The 19,209-nt window shown below is 40.7% G+C and overlaps 3 protein-coding genes across 10 annotated transcripts in view; 1 reads left to right on the top strand and 2 right to left on the bottom strand.

Moving 5' to 3' along the window:
• BRCA2 (BRCA2 DNA repair associated) overlaps window positions 1-2,461 on the bottom strand; it is a 38,859-nt gene extending 36,398 nt beyond the window's left edge. The window contains exons 1-4 of one of the 3 annotated variants that reach the window (XM_084527684.1): window positions 2,386-2,461; window positions 2,323-2,355; window positions 1,648-1,754; window positions 545-784 (exon numbers count right to left, since the gene is read on the bottom strand). In XM_084527684.1, coding sequence (XP_084383810.1) covers window positions 545-784; window positions 1,648-1,714 — 307 coding nt within the window. In that variant the 5' untranslated portion in view covers window positions 1,715-1,754; window positions 2,323-2,355; window positions 2,386-2,461. Of the gene's footprint in view, window positions 1-544; window positions 785-1,647; window positions 1,755-1,832; window positions 1,895-2,207; window positions 2,227-2,322; window positions 2,356-2,385 lie in introns of those variants that run through there. The other 2 variants (XM_084527683.1, XM_084527682.1) reach the window with 2 other exon arrangements.
• Window positions 2,462-5,123: 2,662 nt separating this feature from the next.
• ZAR1L (zygote arrest 1 like) lies at window positions 5,124-7,466 on the top strand. The gene is made up of 4 exons (XM_084527766.1): window positions 5,124-5,761; window positions 5,916-6,008; window positions 6,161-6,235; window positions 6,681-7,466. The coding sequence occupies exons 1-4, from the start codon at window positions 5,159-5,161 to the stop codon at window positions 6,822-6,824; spliced, it is 915 nt and encodes a 304-aa protein (XP_084383892.1). The 5' UTR covers window positions 5,124-5,158; the 3' UTR covers window positions 6,825-7,466.
• A 1,838-nt stretch (window positions 7,467-9,304) lies between these two features.
• The window catches only part of FRY (FRY microtubule binding protein), a 239,526-nt gene continuing 229,621 nt past the window's right edge, over window positions 9,305-19,209 (bottom strand). For 5 of the 6 annotated variants that reach the window (XM_084527716.1, XM_084527717.1, XM_084527715.1 and 2 more), the window contains 4 exons: window positions 16,398-16,415; window positions 13,619-13,729; window positions 11,341-11,534; window positions 9,305-10,769 (listed from right to left, as the gene is read on the bottom strand). In XM_084527716.1, coding sequence (XP_084383842.1) covers window positions 10,511-10,769; window positions 11,341-11,534; window positions 13,619-13,729; window positions 16,398-16,415 — 582 coding nt within the window. In that variant the 3' untranslated portion in view covers window positions 9,305-10,510. The remainder of the gene's footprint in view (window positions 10,770-11,340; window positions 11,535-13,618; window positions 13,730-16,397; window positions 16,416-19,209) is intronic. The other variant, XM_084527714.1, reaches the window with a different exon arrangement.

Genomic DNA, 19,209 nt, shown 5'->3' with positions numbered 1-19,209 from the left:
TGTCACTTTTTTTCCATGTCTTACAGTTTTGCTATGTCAAAGAGCTTAGTATTTTAAATCTTTTTAAGATAGCTTAATGAGCTTCCTATTATCTCATATTTCAGCATGATAAATATCATCCTCCCTTGTGGAAATATTTTTCAAAGATTTTGTGTAAAACCAAAGTCACACATAGTAAAATTCACTCTGGTTCTCAGTCACCACAGCACACCAAGTTCATATAATCCTTGTATTAACAGAACGTAGAGTATTAGGACTAGGATAGGTTTTCTACAGAGAACTCTTCGTGTATGCGTGCATTATCAGCTTACTGTCAGGCTGAATTCATTAACATTAACTCTGCATTTTTAGAAGTTGTCTTCATGAGTCTACCAAGAATAAACATTTTGCTTGTACAATTTCTGCAGTAACATTATCTATCACATTAAGAGTCACCAGCAAAAAACAAAGGTTTTAAAAAAAAAAAAAAAAAAAAAAAAAGGTCCCTCATGTCTGGAGCACACAAGAAGCCTTTAAACACACTGTTTTGCAAAAATGTACTCACTTGTTCCTATTTTTTTCTGATCTAGTTCTCTTCCAGGAGAAGAAAAAGGTGGCATTATCGTATTTTGTTCTTTAAAAATCGGTGAAGTTGATGTCAGCTGGCTGTATGTGAAGGGTTTTGCCTTTGGAGTTTTAAAAGAAGTTTGATCGATGGGACCATCAAGTTCTAACAATTTAGGTTCATATGGGGGTGCTTCTGAACTGAGTTCTTCAAACCAGTTGAGACTTATAGGCCCTAAGTCTGTGAAGAAAAACAGAGAGAAACACATAAAAAAAAAAAAAAAAAAATGAACCCTGCCAAATCTCATGCAAACATGGTAATAAGTTCATATGTTATTAAACTGTATTTCCATATTAAAATGGCAATCTTCATTCCATATGACATGCACAAAAGAACATCATAATTAGTCATAAATTCACACAAAATTAGTGCTCTATACAGAATGTGAAAATTTATTAGGCGTTCATATGCTAGCAGGAAAATACTTTACCCCTTCCAGCATTAACAGTTTAACTTTACTCCTTTCCAACTGGACTTGATGATCTTGGAGGGCTTTTCTACCCCAAGTGATTCTAGGATGCCATTGCAATAATTCTACTTATTATGATTCTAGACAGCTCCTAATTCTGTTACCCATAAGTGTTAAGAAAAAAAAAAAAAAAAAGTCCGCTAAACTTCTAAGACAATTAGCAAAATTAACCAAAGAGCAGATAAATAGCCCGTTTGCTTAAAACGTTTTAAGTTCATTTTATGCCTTATTTTTCTCAGACTGGCAAGTTAAACAGGTTCCTTTTAACTTTGAGATATACTACTGTTGACACATTTGGCAAAAGACTAAACTTGGCCTGCCTGCAAGTACATAAGGAAACCCAGGTGAAAAAAAAAAAAGTACAAAAAAGCAACTGAACACACATTCTGAAAGAAACTACAATTGTATATAGATGGCAATTCCAAAAATGGCAAATAGATTTGGGGCAAGTACAACAGCTAACAAGATGCACAGTACTTCTATGTGGAACATACAGCTTACAGCAAATGTGTATAAAATACCAGTGTCCAGAAAGCAACCCTAACAGCACATGTTCAGCGTGGTCATGCTGTACCTGAATCACTGCAACGCGTCTTAAATATTTCAAAGAAGGTTGGTCTTTCCCCAGATCTGCAAGCCATTTTCGTATCTGTACGTTCACTGGAACGCGTGTTGAGAAACCTGTGGAGAGATAAGATGAGATAAGAGATAAGAGATAAGGCTCAGCCTGACGGCCCAGTCCTGGGGGCAGCTCCTAACCCTGCTCTGCTGCATCCCTGGGCGGGTGTGATGGGGCTGGGCAGTACTGCCTGCACTAATGGTGACTGGGGTATGAAAACAAGAGAGTGTGAGGACTTATGTTGGAGATAATATGAATATTGAGTGAATACTGGAGGAAATGCATGACTGGGAGGGTATTTTTGAAGTGTTCCAGGTAGGGCGAGCTGTCCACAGCCGCTCCTTCACACCAGGCCAGCGACAGCCCGGTGTGTCCTCACACGGCTCCTCACACACCACGAGCTCCGAGGGGCCCGTGAGGCACTGCCAGCTTCACAGGAGGGCCACAGACCCTCATACCCTTTACGCCAGCTGCTGAAAGCCAAACACCTGACGACATATAACATTACAACGCACGCTCTTTAAGCCACTCAACGCAAGCCTGACGAGCCGGGAGCCTCCCCCGAGCTCCAGCAGGGCAGGCAGCCCACCTGCCTCGCCCCTCACCACCCTCATCCCGGGACCTTTTTACCTCCCTCCGGCCCCCGGCAGGGCACGGGCACGGGCACGGGCACGGGCACGGGCACGGGCACGGCGGCCGCATCGCCTCACGCGCGGGGCCGCGCTCCGCTGCGCGCCCCCGAGCCGAGCCGAGCCGAGCCGCGCGGCCCCGCGCCCGCCGCCGCCGCCGTTCCAATCCCGGCGCCAAGGCTCCGTCACGAGGGGCGGGGAAAATGGCGGCCGCCCCCTCGCCTCAGCGCCTGGCGGGAGGGTGGCGCCGGGCTCGCTCCTCCCCTCAGCGCTTGGCGGGCTGAGGGGGTGGAGGAAAAAACATGAGCCAAAACAGAAGTTATTGTGTAAATGCTTGCCCTCCACGTGCGGTTTTCCACGATACAAACTGTGTCCTCCCCTCTCCTCTCCCCTCTGTGGTGGCACCGGTGCTGTGTATCGGCACAGCGCTGGGTTCACTGCAGGTTTGGGTGTCCGCAACTCTGAGGGATAATAAAATGTTTCTGCCCGAGTTCTCCCTAACAGTAGCAGGATGCAGAAAACCTATTTCTAGAATAATTCTCCTTGAGGAGGATTTTTTTTTTCTCTTTGATAAAAGGCTGCATAAAATAACCCATGTAACAGCTGTCTCATATAAAAAAAATAAATCAAAAAACCCCAACTTTATTAGAAAGTAAATGGGAAAAAAAAAGGCTTAGATATGAAGAAAAAAAGTATGCTGTATGAAAATAACTGTTCACCCCTTCCCAGAAAATGCCTTGCTGACTAGATATCAACCCTCTATGTTCATTGATCTTGCTTTTCAGTCCCTGTACTCTGATCCAAACATCGTCCTTCTTCTATTCACACATTCCTACACGCATGCAGGGCCAAGGGTTGTATCCAAGGTTGACATGGTCCGATGTTAATGGCAGTTAACACCAATGTCCCCCCCAAAAAAAGTCTCCAGAAGTCTTACAGCAAGCGGTACTGTGGTGGAGTGTCATTGCCTGGGAGGATCTCAACCCAATCTCTTTAGTTAGGTGCTTTTGTAGGCATCAAAACATGAAGTTTATTATAGATGTTGTTTTTATGGCTAGTATAAAATACTGCTTTCCTCTGGATACACGTCCATTCCCATTTTGACCCTTGATACCTCTTGGCCTCAGCAAGGAGTCTATAAAATAACTTCAAACAGGGTGGAAAATTCTTCCAATAGCCAATTTTTGGTTAGCTATCTTTCAGTCTAGCTACACGTCCACCTGCTCTTGTGTTATAAAAGGGCTTCTGCATACCTATCCATACCAGTCATTATTTTACAGTTTTATCATGACTCCTTACTCATGTGTCACCTTCTTCAGATTCTCTTCACATGATAGTTTTTCTGCATCCCTTCTCCTTCCAGCAAATTTACTTAGTTTCCTTTAATCCTGCAGAGCCCCGTGGAGGTGCAATAACTGCTTCTTCCCATAGCATTATAGAAGAAGCCATACCATTGTTTTGGGTGATAGCACGTAGTTTCAATTTTATTCTTCATCTGCTTCACAATTCTATTTACTTCCCCCTCCCCCTTTTTTTTTCTGTTGATACGGATGGTGCTTTGAAAACCTAAACATAGTGTGCAACCTTGACCCATCTTGTTTTTAACTATGAGTGTGCATTTCCTGAATCTTAATCCCATTTTGTTTTGTAAAAAATTTGTTTTCTACCAAGAATTCAGACACTTGAAAGGATCTTTTTCAGATACAGTGTGAAAGTTTAAAGGTATCGTCCCTACCAGTTCCCCTCTAGCCCTTCCTTTGCTGGCCCATTGGATTTTATAATGCAACACTTTTATAAAGATGATGAGGAGTCATGCAAAGCATCACAGCAAGTCCAAGGATTTGGGGATTCTTTAGTCTCTAAAGATTCACATACTCTGTTTACATGATTTAATAATGTTAATTATGTTACCTTAAAATTGACGTAAATAAGGTGATGTAATTACCAAAGGACTATTAGTCTAATATGCAAGTACTTGTATTGCTATAATTTATTTTATTACACAGATATTAAGCCACTTTTCCTGGTGTAACTTTTTCCTCTGGAGTCTTGCAGGAACCGAAGTATACCCCATCTTTTTTCTAAAACAACAGGGTTGATAGAAAAGCCGTGTATGTGGGCAATCCTTCAGTGATGGGGGTGTTCAGAACTTTTAGCAATGACAACGACTTCTTTTAAAAGACTAACGACCCACATTCTTCACTCTGCTTGTGGCATACCCAGTTTATCTGGGTTTTGTTTGTTTCTAAGACCCCTTTTCCTTTTTTTTAAGACCTTTAATGGAGGGAATGGTTGGCAAGCAGACTTTCTGTCACTGTGAGAGCTCCGTTTGCCCCAGCTATGGCTGAGCTATGTCTGTTCAGTCTCCGCAGGGTCTTGCAGGCTGGTGCAGCTTTCTGATCGCCGATTACTTCTCGGTGCTCACAAGTCTGCAGAGACCTTCACTGACTCACAGCTTCCTGAATAAATGAGCCTTTACAGGGCCCAAGAGGCATCATCACATCTAACCCTGGAGCAGCATTTCTTACATGAAGCCACCGATGAAGCCTCCAGAAGCAGAGCAGCTTGGGCCATGTGCCCTTGGCAAAAGGGCAGGCGAGCTCTGTACCCCAAATTAAGTACGGGAGGAAAGCCTATGGCTGGAGCAGTGGTTTCATGGCCGGGGACAATCAGAGAGCAGAGGGGACAGCAGGCCTGGCAGCCCTCCCGTGCAGTCAGCCCCAGCCAGCTGGGCCCAATTTCCCCATCAATCAGCAGCAATTAACACCAGCTCTCCAAGACCAGATAAAGGCAGGGCTGGGAGCCCTCCTAGAGCTGACTTCTCTGCAGGTGTGAGCATGGAGGGCTTTGTCTACCCACCCTTCAGCACCTACCAGAGCTTTAGGGGTGGCCTGACACCACACAGTGGCAGGGACCCGGTGCTGAAGCAACCCAGCTGGAAGCAGAGCAAGAGCACAGGGCTCGGTCCCTTCCCTGGGACCCCCACCCCGCTGCCCTCTGAATACTTGGACAGCTGCCACCGGGCCCACCTGAAGGCCCTGCTGTCGCAGGTGAGCCCAGGGCTGACCCCACGGCTTCGCCGAGCCAACACCAGGGAGATTGGGGTGCAGGTGAACCCCCGGGCCGATGCCGCTGTGCAGTGCTCGCTTGGGCCTCGCACGCTGCCCGCTGGCCGCCCCCTCAACCCTGCTGGCCTCTATGCTCGTGGGCGCATGGCCCTCTACTCACCTGTGCCGGACCGCCGCCTCTTCACCATGCCCGAAGCTGCGGGGTTCCGTGAGAAGGATGAGGCGGCTGCGGCCAGCCCTGAGAAGCAGAAGGCAGAGGATGGTGGCAAGAAGCAGCAGGACGGCCAGGCAGCGGCCGCTCCACCGACCGAGGGGCAGTCGAAGGCGTCACAGGAGGAGGCTGCAGCCCCTGGCCGCCAGGCGGCTTTCCAGGTGTGCAGTGGTGCCCACCCCAGCCTCTGTCTTTGCTCTGCACCCTCCACAGCCCCCCTTGCCTCCAGGTTTGAGCCCCCTGGCCATGGAGGCGAGTGGTGGTGTGAGGGGAGCTGGGCCTGGGGGCTGCTGAGTGACCCTGATCTCCCTGCAGTTCTTGGAGCAGAAGTACGGCTACTTCCACTGCAAAGACTGCAAGACCAGATGGGAGAGTGCTTATGTGTGGTGCATTTCTGGAAGTAACAAGGTAATTGATGTGTAACAGCAAGTCTTTTCTTGCTTCTGATGCTTGTAAGTACAACACAAAATCTGAGAAATTGTTTTTGGCACAAATCTAGGACACCCATATTCAATATCCCGAAGAAATCTCAGTAGTAACTGAAAACTTGTTGTTCTTAGGTGTACTTCAAGCAGTTCTGTCGCAAATGCCAGAAGGGCTACAATCCCTATCGTGTGGAAGCAATCCAGTGCCAGGTAGGTTACAGTATTTTTTTTTTTTTTTTTGTACAGTAGGTTTTTGTCTTATGGTAAGACTGCCCAAGTTTGTCATGAACTCTGATAGTTTACAGTTTCTGAATTTCTTACTGACTTTATCTGGAAGAGAACTTGCTGTTGAAGTACTAGAAAACTTATTTGGGAATGGTGTAATGCCATAGGTCTCCATAGTGTAAATAGCTTATGTGAATAGTTGTCTCTTGCTACACCATCTTGTCCTGCCACATGCAGGATAGGTAGGGTTTTGACGAGTATTTCTAGGTGAGAAGGCTCTTAAAACTTTACAGCTTTTTTTTTTTTTTTTTTTTGCCACAAAGTTCTTTTAAGCATATCAACTCAAGTATGATCCTATGATTAAGGGAAAACAGGTGTCAGTCTAATATAAAGCGCACTTCTTTAATCTACTACTAATGTTTTTCCTAAGACCTGTTCGAAGACTCGTTGCTCCTGCCCTCAGAAGAAGAGGCACATTGATCTCAAGAGACCTCATCGCCAAGAGCTTTGCGGCCGCTGCAGAGGCAAGAGGCTGTCCTGTGATAACACTTACAGCTTCAAATACATTGTCTGATCTGCGTGCCCCATTTTGCACTTGCACTTTGTCAGTCTTCTTGCAATGTTTTGACCTTAGGCTTTTGACCTGGCATTGGATAATGGATAAGGACTTTTGTATTTATAAGATATTTAACTGTTATATATGTTAATAAAGTTCAATAAAAGTTTGCACTAGTTTATTACCCATGGTAATTTCCCATTATCTAGTTTCCTTTTGCTGTAATTAAAGAAGAAAGTATCAAAGAGGAAAGTATATATGGAAGGAAATGGAACCTGTTCAATTTTCTAAAGAAAACATGCTTTGCTTTCAGTCTACCTTTTAGGTAACTTCTCCCTTCACTCAAACTGAACTAGTGTGGAAGATGCAAATAATGCTCTGGTGTATGAAGTCTGTGGTAAATATATCTGCATGTGTTTGTTAGAGCTCATACTACTGTCCTCCTTGCCACATGTGTATTTAAAAATCAAGCACCACTTTATTTATTCTGGCATATGGTCCTTGATTCATGTCTGTAAGGTAGGAGGGAAAAGTGTAAGCTAACATCTCACTCTTTTTGAGTTATCTGGGATGTAGTGTAATAAATTCTATAGAGGTAATGTGTACTAATATCACTAAAACAGCTCCCACTGCCTGCCAATTAGGGTAAAAGCTGAGACAGAAGCTTCCTAGTCATATAAGGTGTCTCAAATGTAACAAGTGAATAACTGGGTCAGCTTTCATGAAGACAAAATGCAGTCAGAATCCTACTCAAAATACCTCTTCTATTGAAGCACAGTGAGGTTTTCCTACAGGCCATGTCTTCCCAGGGCTTCAGGGAGGCTTTGATGGGAATATAATGACTTGTATTCTTCTTCAAGTCTAGAAATGATGCAAGGGAATTCAGATTGCAGCATGATGGCCTTTGTTGTGTACGTGAAGCACTACAGAATAGTTTAGGTTGGAAAGAACCTCAGGTCTGTCCCCATCTCTGTGCAAGATCAATTGCATCACATTGTACAGGGTCATGGATTCAATTCTACCTGCAGGCCAGTAACAAGTGGGGTACCCCAGGGGGTATGTCCTGGGACCTGTCCTACTCCACTCCAGTGCCATGAAAGAGGCAGCAGCATGCGCATGGCAAATCTGCAGAAGCTGAGGGAGCCAGCCAACGCAGCTGAGAACAGTGCTGCCATTTAGAGGCATCTCAGCTGACTGGGAAAATGGGCTGATGGCAGGCTCGTGGTATTTAGGAGGGACAAGAAGAAATTCCAATGAGGTGGGTGTGAGCCAGCAGAGGGCAGCAGCACTATCCGGGCTTGTATCGACAGAAGCAGAGCCAATAGGGCTGGGGAAGTGACTGACCATGTTAGCGCTCACCAGAGCACATCTTTTGTCATTATTGTATCTGGTTTTGGGCTCCCAATATGTGAAGGATGTTTATCAGCTGTCATGTGTTCAGTGGAGGTCAGCAAGCTGGCCACAGGGCTATAGCCCTTGCTGTGTGCAGGGGAGGCTGAAGGAAATGGGCTTGTTTGGTGTGAAGAAAAGACTTCAGTGAGACCCGGGGTAGCTGACAAGTACCATGAGGTGGTTATTACTGAGGAAGCACAGAGCCTGGTTCTTCAGCGTGGCTGTGCGCTCTCCATCTCTGAGGGTTTCAAGACTCAGCTGGATGAAGGCCTGAGTAACCTGATATAATCTCATGGCTGCCCCTGCTTCAAGGGGGCTGGATGATTCCTGTTGTCCCTTTCAACTTGTATTTTCCTGCGTTCTGCAAGATACAACTTGGCAAAGTGACAGAGCCACTCAGAACTTTTACCAACCACTACAATTTTTGCAGACCACCCCAGCTGCAGTTCTGGATAACTTGCAAAAGAGGAAATATGTAACCGATGTTTGAAGACTTCTCTAACCATTGTTGATTGGTTTACTCATAAGAAGAAGTCAGAGATAAATAGCATCACTTTTGGAAAGGATTTGCCCTGTGTTTATTTTGTCCTGCAACTATAATAGGGCTGCAGCGCTCCATGGATTCCACGCCTTTTATGCATCAGTGCAAGTGTTTGGGAGGATCCACTTAAAATTGTGCAAGCAAGCTGAAAAAGGGATAAAGGCGAGAGGGCTTTACTGCATTCCCAGAATTTAGGCTGATACTGCAGGCTGGACAGATTTTCTTCTACCCATAGCATTAGAAAGCAAACAAATGACTGAAAACTAACTCTGAAACTAATAGGTCCATTATTGATGTTTTTAATAGAAATAAGCCTTCAACTGGGATTTTTTTTTTTTTTTTTTTTTTTCTTTCAGTTAAGAAACTGCTTCAGTCAGTGTGCTCTTCTGGGTTGAGTTTGACTGTGAAAGAAAATAATCTTTACACTTCTCCCTGGTTGCTTTAACAAACAAGTTCGCCATAAGCCATGAAAAAGGAGACTTGGAGGGGCTGCTTATCATCCATACCGTTGGCAGCTGCACAGATTCAGATAAGAACACAGTCTTCACAACTAGCACATACTCCGTTGTGATTATATGACTTTTATATTTTAGGTAAATGGATGTACTGATCCAAATATCAACCAAAGTTACTTCACAAAAACGGTAAGTGTATTTACAGAGTGAATAAGTTACATAGTTGTCAGAATAAAAGTGTCTCAGATGTGCAACAGATTTACATGCATACATTTAACACTGGACAGCAGTTAAATGTAAGAAAAAGAACGTACAGTTATGACATATATACATTACAAATAAAATAGGACATCTCTTTAAAGAAGCTTAAAATGAGAACTTGCATTTCACGTTAATATTTTTACTTTTTATACTCAAAATTTATATTAAATAAAAATATGCATGCATAACAGTTCAAAAGATTTGACTCTGTGATGGGACTTTCTCCTACAAAATGGCAAGTTAAATTAGATCAACCATCCTTTAATATAAATATATTCATAAAAGCAACCCTCTAGTAAAAAGCCATCAAGATCCTTTAAAAAAAAAAGAAAAAAAAAAGGAAAATCTACCAAGACCATTCATGATACTTGTGGGCCTAAGAACAGACCTCTGCAATATGATCCAGTACCTTCAGAGACAGTAGCCTAGTAACATTAGGAAATGTACTTCGTAGCAGCTCGTTGTTTTAAGATACAGTAATAATATTCAAATTACAGTGTACATTAAATTGTAGTCCATTTACAATTTGTTTCATATACACAGGCTCTCAGCTTTTGACCAACAAGTTTGCGAGATTCTGTGGCCAGCTTCATTCTGCCCATCTTTCACTCAACCAAATAAGAGAAAAAAAGGAAAAAATGTACAAGTTTTTTTTCTTTTTTTTTTAACAAAAAAATATTATTTCGTGAAGGAAACATTGCACTTCTGCCAACCTAAAATTAATTTGCTATAAAGGAAGTATTGTTCAGTGTAGTAGGCTTTGGTATGCAATGGAAGTCACTTCTTCAGTAGTGAGTTGCAGTTGCTCAGTGAAATGCTAACTGATTTTTTGTGCAACAGAGAACAAGGGATGTTGTCCTGGATGCTCTATGTTACCTTTGTCCTTACAGTATTGCTACACATTTGAAGTTCAGCCCATATCTTTTTAGAAGAAATCCTAAATGTAACAAGAGTGAGTACAGTTTGACCAAACCTTTGTAAGGCTGAGAAGACATTGAGCCACCTCACTCCAGCAGGGCAGCACTCCCAGCTTGAAAGAGGACACGAGACTCCTGTCAGAGACTTGTGCCGGAAACGCTGGAGTCTGGAAGAAAAGTATTGATGACCCGGTAACTCTGGGCTCTGCGAATCATGTCGCGGATCTCGATATTCAGTTCCATTAATTTGGTGCAGATTTCAGTCAGGCTCTGGTTAGAGCCCACCAGTGCATAGGTGCCCGTCTGACCCAAGGTTTGGTGTCGGAAGTAAATGTTCAGTAGTGTCTGGACTTCGTCATCAGAGCTACTTCCAAAGATATCATTGGGCCACAAAATCCTGCAATCAAACGGGAAGAGAATGGGTGCATCATTATGGGGTATTAGCACAGAACGAAACCAGGCGATAGAGATCTCTAAAAGGAGAATGGACGTGCACATATTTACAAGCCAAAATAACTCACTGTCTTAAGTGACTCATTTGTTAGTGATATCAGACACGGAAATAACATAAAAGCAAATTCCTATTTTTTAAGAAAACAAAAAAGCTTAAGAAAACTAATTCAAATAAGTGAAGTGAAACTGGGCTGAATGTTAGCTGATGCCAGTGCCATACACTTGCTAAGGAATTGGCTCTATAAAAATATTCTTAAGAGCCTCAGAGAAGCACTTTTCATCTGTGCTATGCAATTAAACATCATCATTGTGGTAAGCATCTGTGTTTGTATTACCAATTTGATATTGTTACTCGTGGTGCAAAATTAATAGTATCTGTGCCCCACCTACCTTGTTGAAAAAGTATGCAATAAATTATGGTGACCTAGCACATTTAGTATAAAGTTAGGAGGATAATAAATGCATACTTTTCCAATAACACGGAATTCTAACAGGAACCATGTAGTAAAACTTGCCTGCATTCTCGTATTTGTCGGACGGCTTTAACAAGTTCATTGTTTTTCAAACACTCCAGCATGGACTGAATAGCTGCTTCTGTAGAATTGAATGTGGGCTCAGATTCCACACTCAGAGGCTCAGCTGCAATAGCGGCAGTAGCATCCTTAAGATTTTTCTTCAACTCGCTCAGTTCTCTTGACATATTTAACAGCTGTTCCAATGAGAAGATTATGAGATGGGTATTTTGGTAGGCACCAAAGAGAGTAGTTATTTCGAGTCTGTTCTTATTAGCACATTTGATGTACGCATTATGGAAAAGACACCATTTCAAGACATTTCTTGATCTCTATGCTCAGTATAAGGAAACAGACTACAGATTTGTGTAGTTTTTTGTCGTGTAGCTTTAAAATGCATTGAGCTTTCTTTAATCTTTTGGCTTGCTAACATTCAAGAGCACATCTGAATAATCTTTTATCTTTTATTTTTGCTACTGTTTTCATATTGTGGTGGGAAAGTTTGTGAAAATAACATTTGCTTCTCCTAGCAATGATGTTGTTATTTATTTACAAAACACATGCAGGATCTGATATGATTAACAGATGGACCAGAATTTTATAGCCCTTTGCCAGGCTAAAAAGTTAAAGATCTACCTTTATATGCTCATATATGCTAGAAATAACCACTGTCTCATGAACTAAAAATGGACCTTCCCTTAAATAATAGCTTATGGTTCCAGCAAAATATGTATAATTTTTTTTTGGAGGCCATTCCTCATGTTGTTGCTCTTCATTTCCATAGACTGCATCATTTATAACAAATAATCTAACAAAGTCACCTGTTAAACAGCTACACACATCAATCCGCTAATAAAGAACATAAAACATTTCTAAAATTTAGGCTACTGCAACACCAGATTCCTAGTATCCTGTCTTAGAAGCAAGCAGCCTGGTCACATCACAAGACAGCCTGCAGAACAGTTTCTTAAGACACAATAAATATTCAAGCTCCTTGTACTACTATACCACATCTAACAAAACAAACCATCTCCACTTACTGGAGAATCTGTAAAATGCCAGAATCCATCATAAGATATACTTCATAGCTTGACATTTTGTTTTACAGCAACAAGCAAAGTGCAATAACTTTTTCTCAATAGTTTAAAATATATACATTTCGCCAGGAGGAAAAAATATATGGAATGGCAAGTTATGTTACTACCTTTCTTTAAACGATGATCATTTAACTTAAAGTGATTACCTCAAAGTTTTTTCAAAACTGTTTGTTTTTTATGCACTTGTTGGCAATAAATTTGACTAACAGTATTCTTGTGAAGTGTTTCTTTATGTAAGATACATACCTATATCTAAAACCAGAAAGCTATTTTGGTCAAAAGAGATAGGGTGTTGTGTCAAAAATACTTAAAGAATCCCTGTAAAAATGTCAGAACTAAAAAGACTTATGAAATTACAGGATTTTGTTAATTACATTTTTAAATACACTTAGCACGCTTGGGAGGCATTTAACTGATTTCAATTTGTTTATCCATTGAACGGGATTAGGAGGTACACTTGCAGTCAAAATATAAATTACTTCTACTCTAAATGCCTCGTTTCCATAGGTACACGAGGATGCCAAAACATTTAAAGCTGCTGCAGATGTTTCTAGTACCAACGTACATACAATGGAGGCAGTTTATATGGCTGGAAATTACAAGACTTTACTCCAGCAAAAAAAAAAACAACAACAAAACAAAACTCAAATTTGCATCCATATTAAGATTAATTTACCACATTATTTTGTTATTGTCATGATAACAAGTACTCCTGGTCTATATGTCTCCAAAAATCCTGCTGAAGTCAGTCATGATCTAGGAATGGGAGATTTTCTTTATGTGTGAGGAAAGGTCATATCCCCTTAAAAATAAATTCTTAAATAATAAAAAAATCCAACAACTCATTTGCAGATATTTACCCAGTGTGAGCACTTCCTTACATGTAAGGTATGAGCGAAGTTAAGATTCCATTTAGCATTCGAGTTAATTACCACTGACTGAAATGTCTTTTGAAGACTCGATTTATAGAGGAAACCCGTCTCTGAAAGTACAGTCAATTACAAAAAATATTGGATCTCAACTAGTCCTTAATGAGGATGCTGGTTTATTGAAGCATTTTGTCTGCAGACTCATGTTCAGGGTGAAATTACGTAGTCTTTGGTGCAAGTCCACAGAAAGAAGAGTAAGAACATGAAGGTACGGAGTGCTTTCTAGTATAAGACTCTGTAGTGTTTGCTACATACCTCTGGCATGGAACTGACTTCATGCACTTGTCCGATAAGTTTACAGTAGGACTGAAAAAGCAACAGCAGCTGGAAGTGGAGTTTATATAATCTCTGACACAGTTCCAATTGCTAAGGAGAGATTTATAGAAGAACTAATTAATAAAGATCAGTAAGTTGGGATAGTTTCTAATAACAAGTAAAACACATTTGAGATAGTTTATTTCTTAAAAAAAAAAACACATTATTTTACTAAAGTATAGTCACGTTCTACTTCAGAAAGCAAGTAATGCACATTCTTCTGCTGGTAAATCATAAATGACATTGAAAATTAAAATTATAATTGCTAGCTGTCATGTAGCACACATCAGCCCCAATCTCAAAGCAGTTTATATAGGTTAGCTTTACTGACCCCACTGCAGCTGGAAAGCACAGGCAGAATATGGGAGAAGTGACTTTGCCATATAGAAGATAAAACTCTAAAAAAAAATCAGAAATGGTAAAAGACCTCTTCTGAAAGGATGGAAATCCAATAGAGAAGCAATGAAGTGGTTGTCCAAGAGAGTCAAAGCTCCTGCCTGCTTCTCTGAGAGGCGAAGAGAGGCAAATAAAATCCAGCCAGGAGTGGGATGGAGGAAATGCCAGCTCGTGGATTTCCCACCATCTTAATGAAACCATACAACAGATGAACGGAGTTTCATGTGTAAGAGGACATCTGGCTTCTCTAATTTATTCTCCCAGCTAAGTAGATACTCTTACATGAATACTAACTTGTTTCTTCCGGAGTGATGTGCAGCACCACACAAGAAGTGTGATGTGTCAGACACATCAGAGTAACATGAAATGGGCACGTGTGCCAGAGACACCACGTTAATGCTAATGGTCCTGGTATCTGTGTGTCATCAGGAGGAGGAATCTTGCAGTTCCACAGATGGATCATGGTGGGGAAGGGAGGAATATTTCATCTTTGGCAAACTGCAGAAGTACAAATTCTGCAAGTACAAGTCAAGAAGCTTCCTGTCACTTTAGCAGGAAAGACTTCAAACCACACTTGGTTTGTCTTCTCTACAGGCACAGTGACCAAGTGTGAGCTCAGTGATCTTTCCATTTGCTTGGAGGAACTACAGCAGAGGTTCATGCCAAACACAGTGGGGAAAAAAAAAAAAAAAAAAGATGCTATTAATGAGTTTGCTTTCTTAATGCACTTGACACATGCTTGGCCACTAGCATGTATTTTGGCTATTTGCTGAATCAGGGTCAGTGCAAAGGCCAGCACAAATACTAAAAAAAAAAAGCTCTTTAAAAACATCCTAAGCATTAATTTAACTGAAGTGTTTGTTTACATCCGCTTCAATACGTAAGTGCCAGGGCTCCCATTAATAAGCCAAAATTAGAACCATATCCTTAGCGTTCTGATTCTCAAAATTTCTTTACGAGACAGACAAGCCCAAGGGTTGAGGTCAAAAGAGATGTTCTTTGGAAGACCTCACCTTTGTTCATCAGGCTACCTGGCCACGAACAGTCAACCAAGGGCACTGCCAAAACTTGGCAGAGCTACTTTCCCCCTGAATCCCATCCCGTGGGAGCAGGAGGAGAGCACCAGGTGGTGGTGGGGACAACCTGGCCAGGCACAGCCACAGAGGGGAGAAAGATAGGGAACACTTGGGTGACCTGCTAGTACAGAACTGAATTATGGGCATGGACTCAATCTCCCCCCAGTGGCCAAAATGATGATGAAGGGCATCAAGGACTTGACAAATCAACTTGCTTGGTGACCATTCTCTGTAATTGAGGCCACACAGAACTGCCAATTTGCATCTATGTTTTGAACCGTCCTCCTCCCACAGTGAAGACTGATTATCTGAAGAACCTCCTGGAAAAGGCTCCGGCTTCTGGCTTCTCTTGAACCATGCTCGGGCATGTCAGAGGCTGGCTGGCTCCCCAGCCTTGGAAGGTGCCAGCAGTGCACCTGCAACGCTGGCATGGGGAGGCACGCTCGCTCCCTGGTCCTGGTTCAGTAGCAGGGACACACCTTGAGGATATCCAGTTGGGATCAAATTCACCCTACCCAAATTTTGGAGAGCTGGTAGTGCTAATTAGCAGGTAAACACACATATACTTCAAGTTGTTAGGGAGTTAAAGATTAACTGAAAACCAGGACATGGTGTAACATTAAAAACTATATATATTTTGCGATAGCTTGGCATGTAACACACCATTTTTTAGTCCTTGGGGCACAGTAATTCAGTGTTACCCTTCTGGCTGCTATCCTGCATTAAGACAAACTAAAGCTGCATTGAACATTCAAGTTTGACTCAGTATTTAGTCACTATATCAAGCAACTCAATTTTTCAACAATTTTTGATTCCTGAGTAAGGATTAGTAACCAATAATAGTGAAAGTATTCATCAATGTATAAGCAAAAGCAATTTAAAATAACTGTCAACTATAAATTGTAGTTTTTCATTGAGACAAATAAAAAAATATGAATTTTAAAATAACAAGTAATTGATCTTTCACTCCAACATATTATTATAACCATTCAAAGGTTTGATTTTTGAAAAATTATGTAAATGACAATTTTAAACAGCATATGAAAGTGTCAGAATTTAGGCAAAGTATTTTTTAGATTTCACAGAACACACCTTAGTAAATTATTTTAGTCACTGCATGTAGAACCACATATTCTACAGGAAAATTGTAGCAAAAAAGGAAAACATGCTTAGAAGTAAACCAGTAAAATTGGGGTGTATTAGTCCATCTGCAGATGGACAAAGAATATGAAAGAACTTCAACTTACTGCAAGAGATTCCATTTGCTACACAGCAAGCATGGCACAGGAGAAAAGGAAAGGAAAGAAAGTATAGTGTCAGTGTAATGCATGCAATAGGAAGCACAGCCCATCTTTAATAGCATAATTTGTCAGCAGTATTAGCAATGCTTGCCTCAACCTGGTGACTGGTTGGAAATATCACATACAACATGCACAGCACTCAGTAAAATCAAGCTCTTAATTCTAACTGTAAATTACAATCTAAACATCCTCAGTTGGACATTCATATTTGTTAATTTTGCTTTATCCCTCCCACTCATTAGCTCAGGAGCTTACGATGAAATTGTGTTAGAAAAGTCTTGAAATAATACTTTTATTTAAATTTGCTGTCCTTATTATTAAAAAGAACTCACACAGCAAAGTGCTCAAAGCATTATGCAGGGTTTTCAAGTGATTAACAGAACTGAAATTTGTCTTGTATAAATGTTATGTTATTTATTAATACTTCTACTTTTCGATGTAATACATCTGATGACATTTACAGGATAAGCTTTGTGACTTCTGCATTTATTACTTGGCACCTTACAATGGAAATATTTCATATGTAACTTACGACAATCATATGAAAAAAATCCATGGAAAATGCCAGTTTGGTTTGACTACAAGGCAGTGCCACATGTTCAGATTTGTATTCCCTCCTCTCACCAGTAATGATTCACTGATTTGTAATTCTGGAACTATTAAAATGTCAGCATAATTCTTGTTTTAATAGCAGTAAAAAAATCTAATTTACCCGCATTAGCATTTCAAAGATTAGGGACTAATGTCTCAGAAATAAACTTCTCTCCTCAAAAGTGTTCCTCTTCATTTATCAAGAACCAACAGTTGCATTCTGTGCATTTTTCAGGCAGATTTCCTTATTATTTATATATATTACATTCTCATGTCATTTTAGATGAACAGAATGATATCAATGTTGTAACTAACAGACTGCAATGGCATCTGCCCAGTTACAGCCTGATGTCAGTGCATATGCACACAATGTTAATAAACATTTGAAATTCTTATTAAAATGATTTACCTTACCTTCAATACAAAGGCAGCAAACACAGAAATGTCAAGTAATGCTAACTTGGTATAGCCAAGCAAAGCCTTTTGGTTTGGCTTCTTTCCACAGGCCTTACAACTAAAGAATGTATGAAAAGTATTTTCCTGAATCCTGCACTACCCATCAATAAAACCATGACAAACAAAGCTTTAGCTCCTGTAATGTTTAATTTTACGGCTGTAACATTGTTTGAATTTATTTATTTTTATTTTTATTTTTTTTACTTAGGAGTATTTAGTACTCTTATAAAAACCTTCCTTTACATCTTGGCTTCCCTGCAGTTTATGTAAATCAAGCTTTGTAAAGCCAAGTTTAAGACAAGAAGACAAGAGCAGACAGATCATTGTGCTGCATTAAATTCACAGATACGCTGATTTCTGTTTTTCAAATCTTGTTTGCCTCTCACTTAAGCTCCTCTGAATCTTAGCATACCACCAATTTACACTTGGACTTTCAAAAATACCGGAATCCACATATAATTTCTATCTTGCCATGGAATTTACTTTAAAGAAGGAGAAATGCTGCAAAGAAGTGAATTTCATGGACATTTTTTCCCCAGAAAACAACTCTCATTTTTTTACTGCTTCCAAAAACAGGGAGGCAAAATAAATAAATAAATAAATAAATAAGAGGAGGTTGGGGGAAAAGGGAACTGGGATTTCATCGTACATGAAAATTCCTCCTTCTTCAGTGGAAGAAAGCATATTGATCTTTCAGTACTACAAAATCTCCTTAAACTACTGATGGTCAACTCAACATGGCTCTGCAATTTCATAATTGTAACTTGTTTTCCTTTCAGCATAAAATGAAATATTCCTTGGAAGTTGAGAAAATACTAATTTTTGGACTAAATGAAATCTCTTTAAGCCTCTAGTAGCAAGGGTTCATGCAGAATGTTCCGAACTTTCACTCTTCTCCTCAATCTCTAGTTTAATGCCTACGTTAAGGGAACTATGACACTACACAATTAGTGTTTTTGGCAGCTGAAAATACTGGATGTTATACTGAATGCTACTGAATATAGCTAGCAAACGGTACACCTAAGAAACACACCCAATGTTGTCCTCAACAGCAGCATTTTGATTTATCTTTCTATTGAGACAGAGAATTATCGTTCCGTACTATTAGAAGAGCAAGAAGATAGCAAAATACTAATCTTTAGGTCACCATCCTCCTTGCTTTTTTTTTTTCCCCCCAAGGAATCATTTTTACGCTCTAGAAAGAGATGAGACTTACTCACCTATTTCTTAAGATACTGAAATGTTGATGGCAACACAGTCTTCAGTAATTTAATGACACAGGAGAGTCCCATCATAACAAAATAATTGCTGTCTGCGAGGGTTTTTAATTGCAAGTGCATTTTATTGAGGTATTATATTTGACTTGGTATCGCAGCAGACAAAAGCTTTTTCCCACAATCTAGGAAAGTGGGTATATGTATCAGAGACAAAAAGAGAGGTACAGCATATGTTGCTGCATTCTTAAATACTCAATCTTCTTGAAATTAAACTGTTCTGTCAGGAGAAAGCTAAAACCCAGCTGTGGTCCTCTAGAAAATCTGCCTTCAAGAGCCAAATTGAGCTCATTGTCAGTCCATGGATATGTCCAACAGCAGTCAGATGCTATGCCTGGAGTTCTACTGTGACTCAGTTTAACTCTGGATTACTATGGTGTCAAGAAGTAGACCTCCAGCCTTGTTGGTGGCCCAGAGTCAATGAACTTTAGCCACAG

Source organism: Aythya ferina (genome assembly GCF_964211825.1).
Source record: "Aythya ferina genome assembly, chromosome: 1".
Taxonomy (NCBI): Eukaryota; Metazoa; Chordata; class Aves; order Anseriformes; family Anatidae; genus Aythya; species Aythya ferina.
Note: the sequence above shows the minus strand (reverse complement) of the source record. Positions and strands in the feature narration are given on the sequence as shown.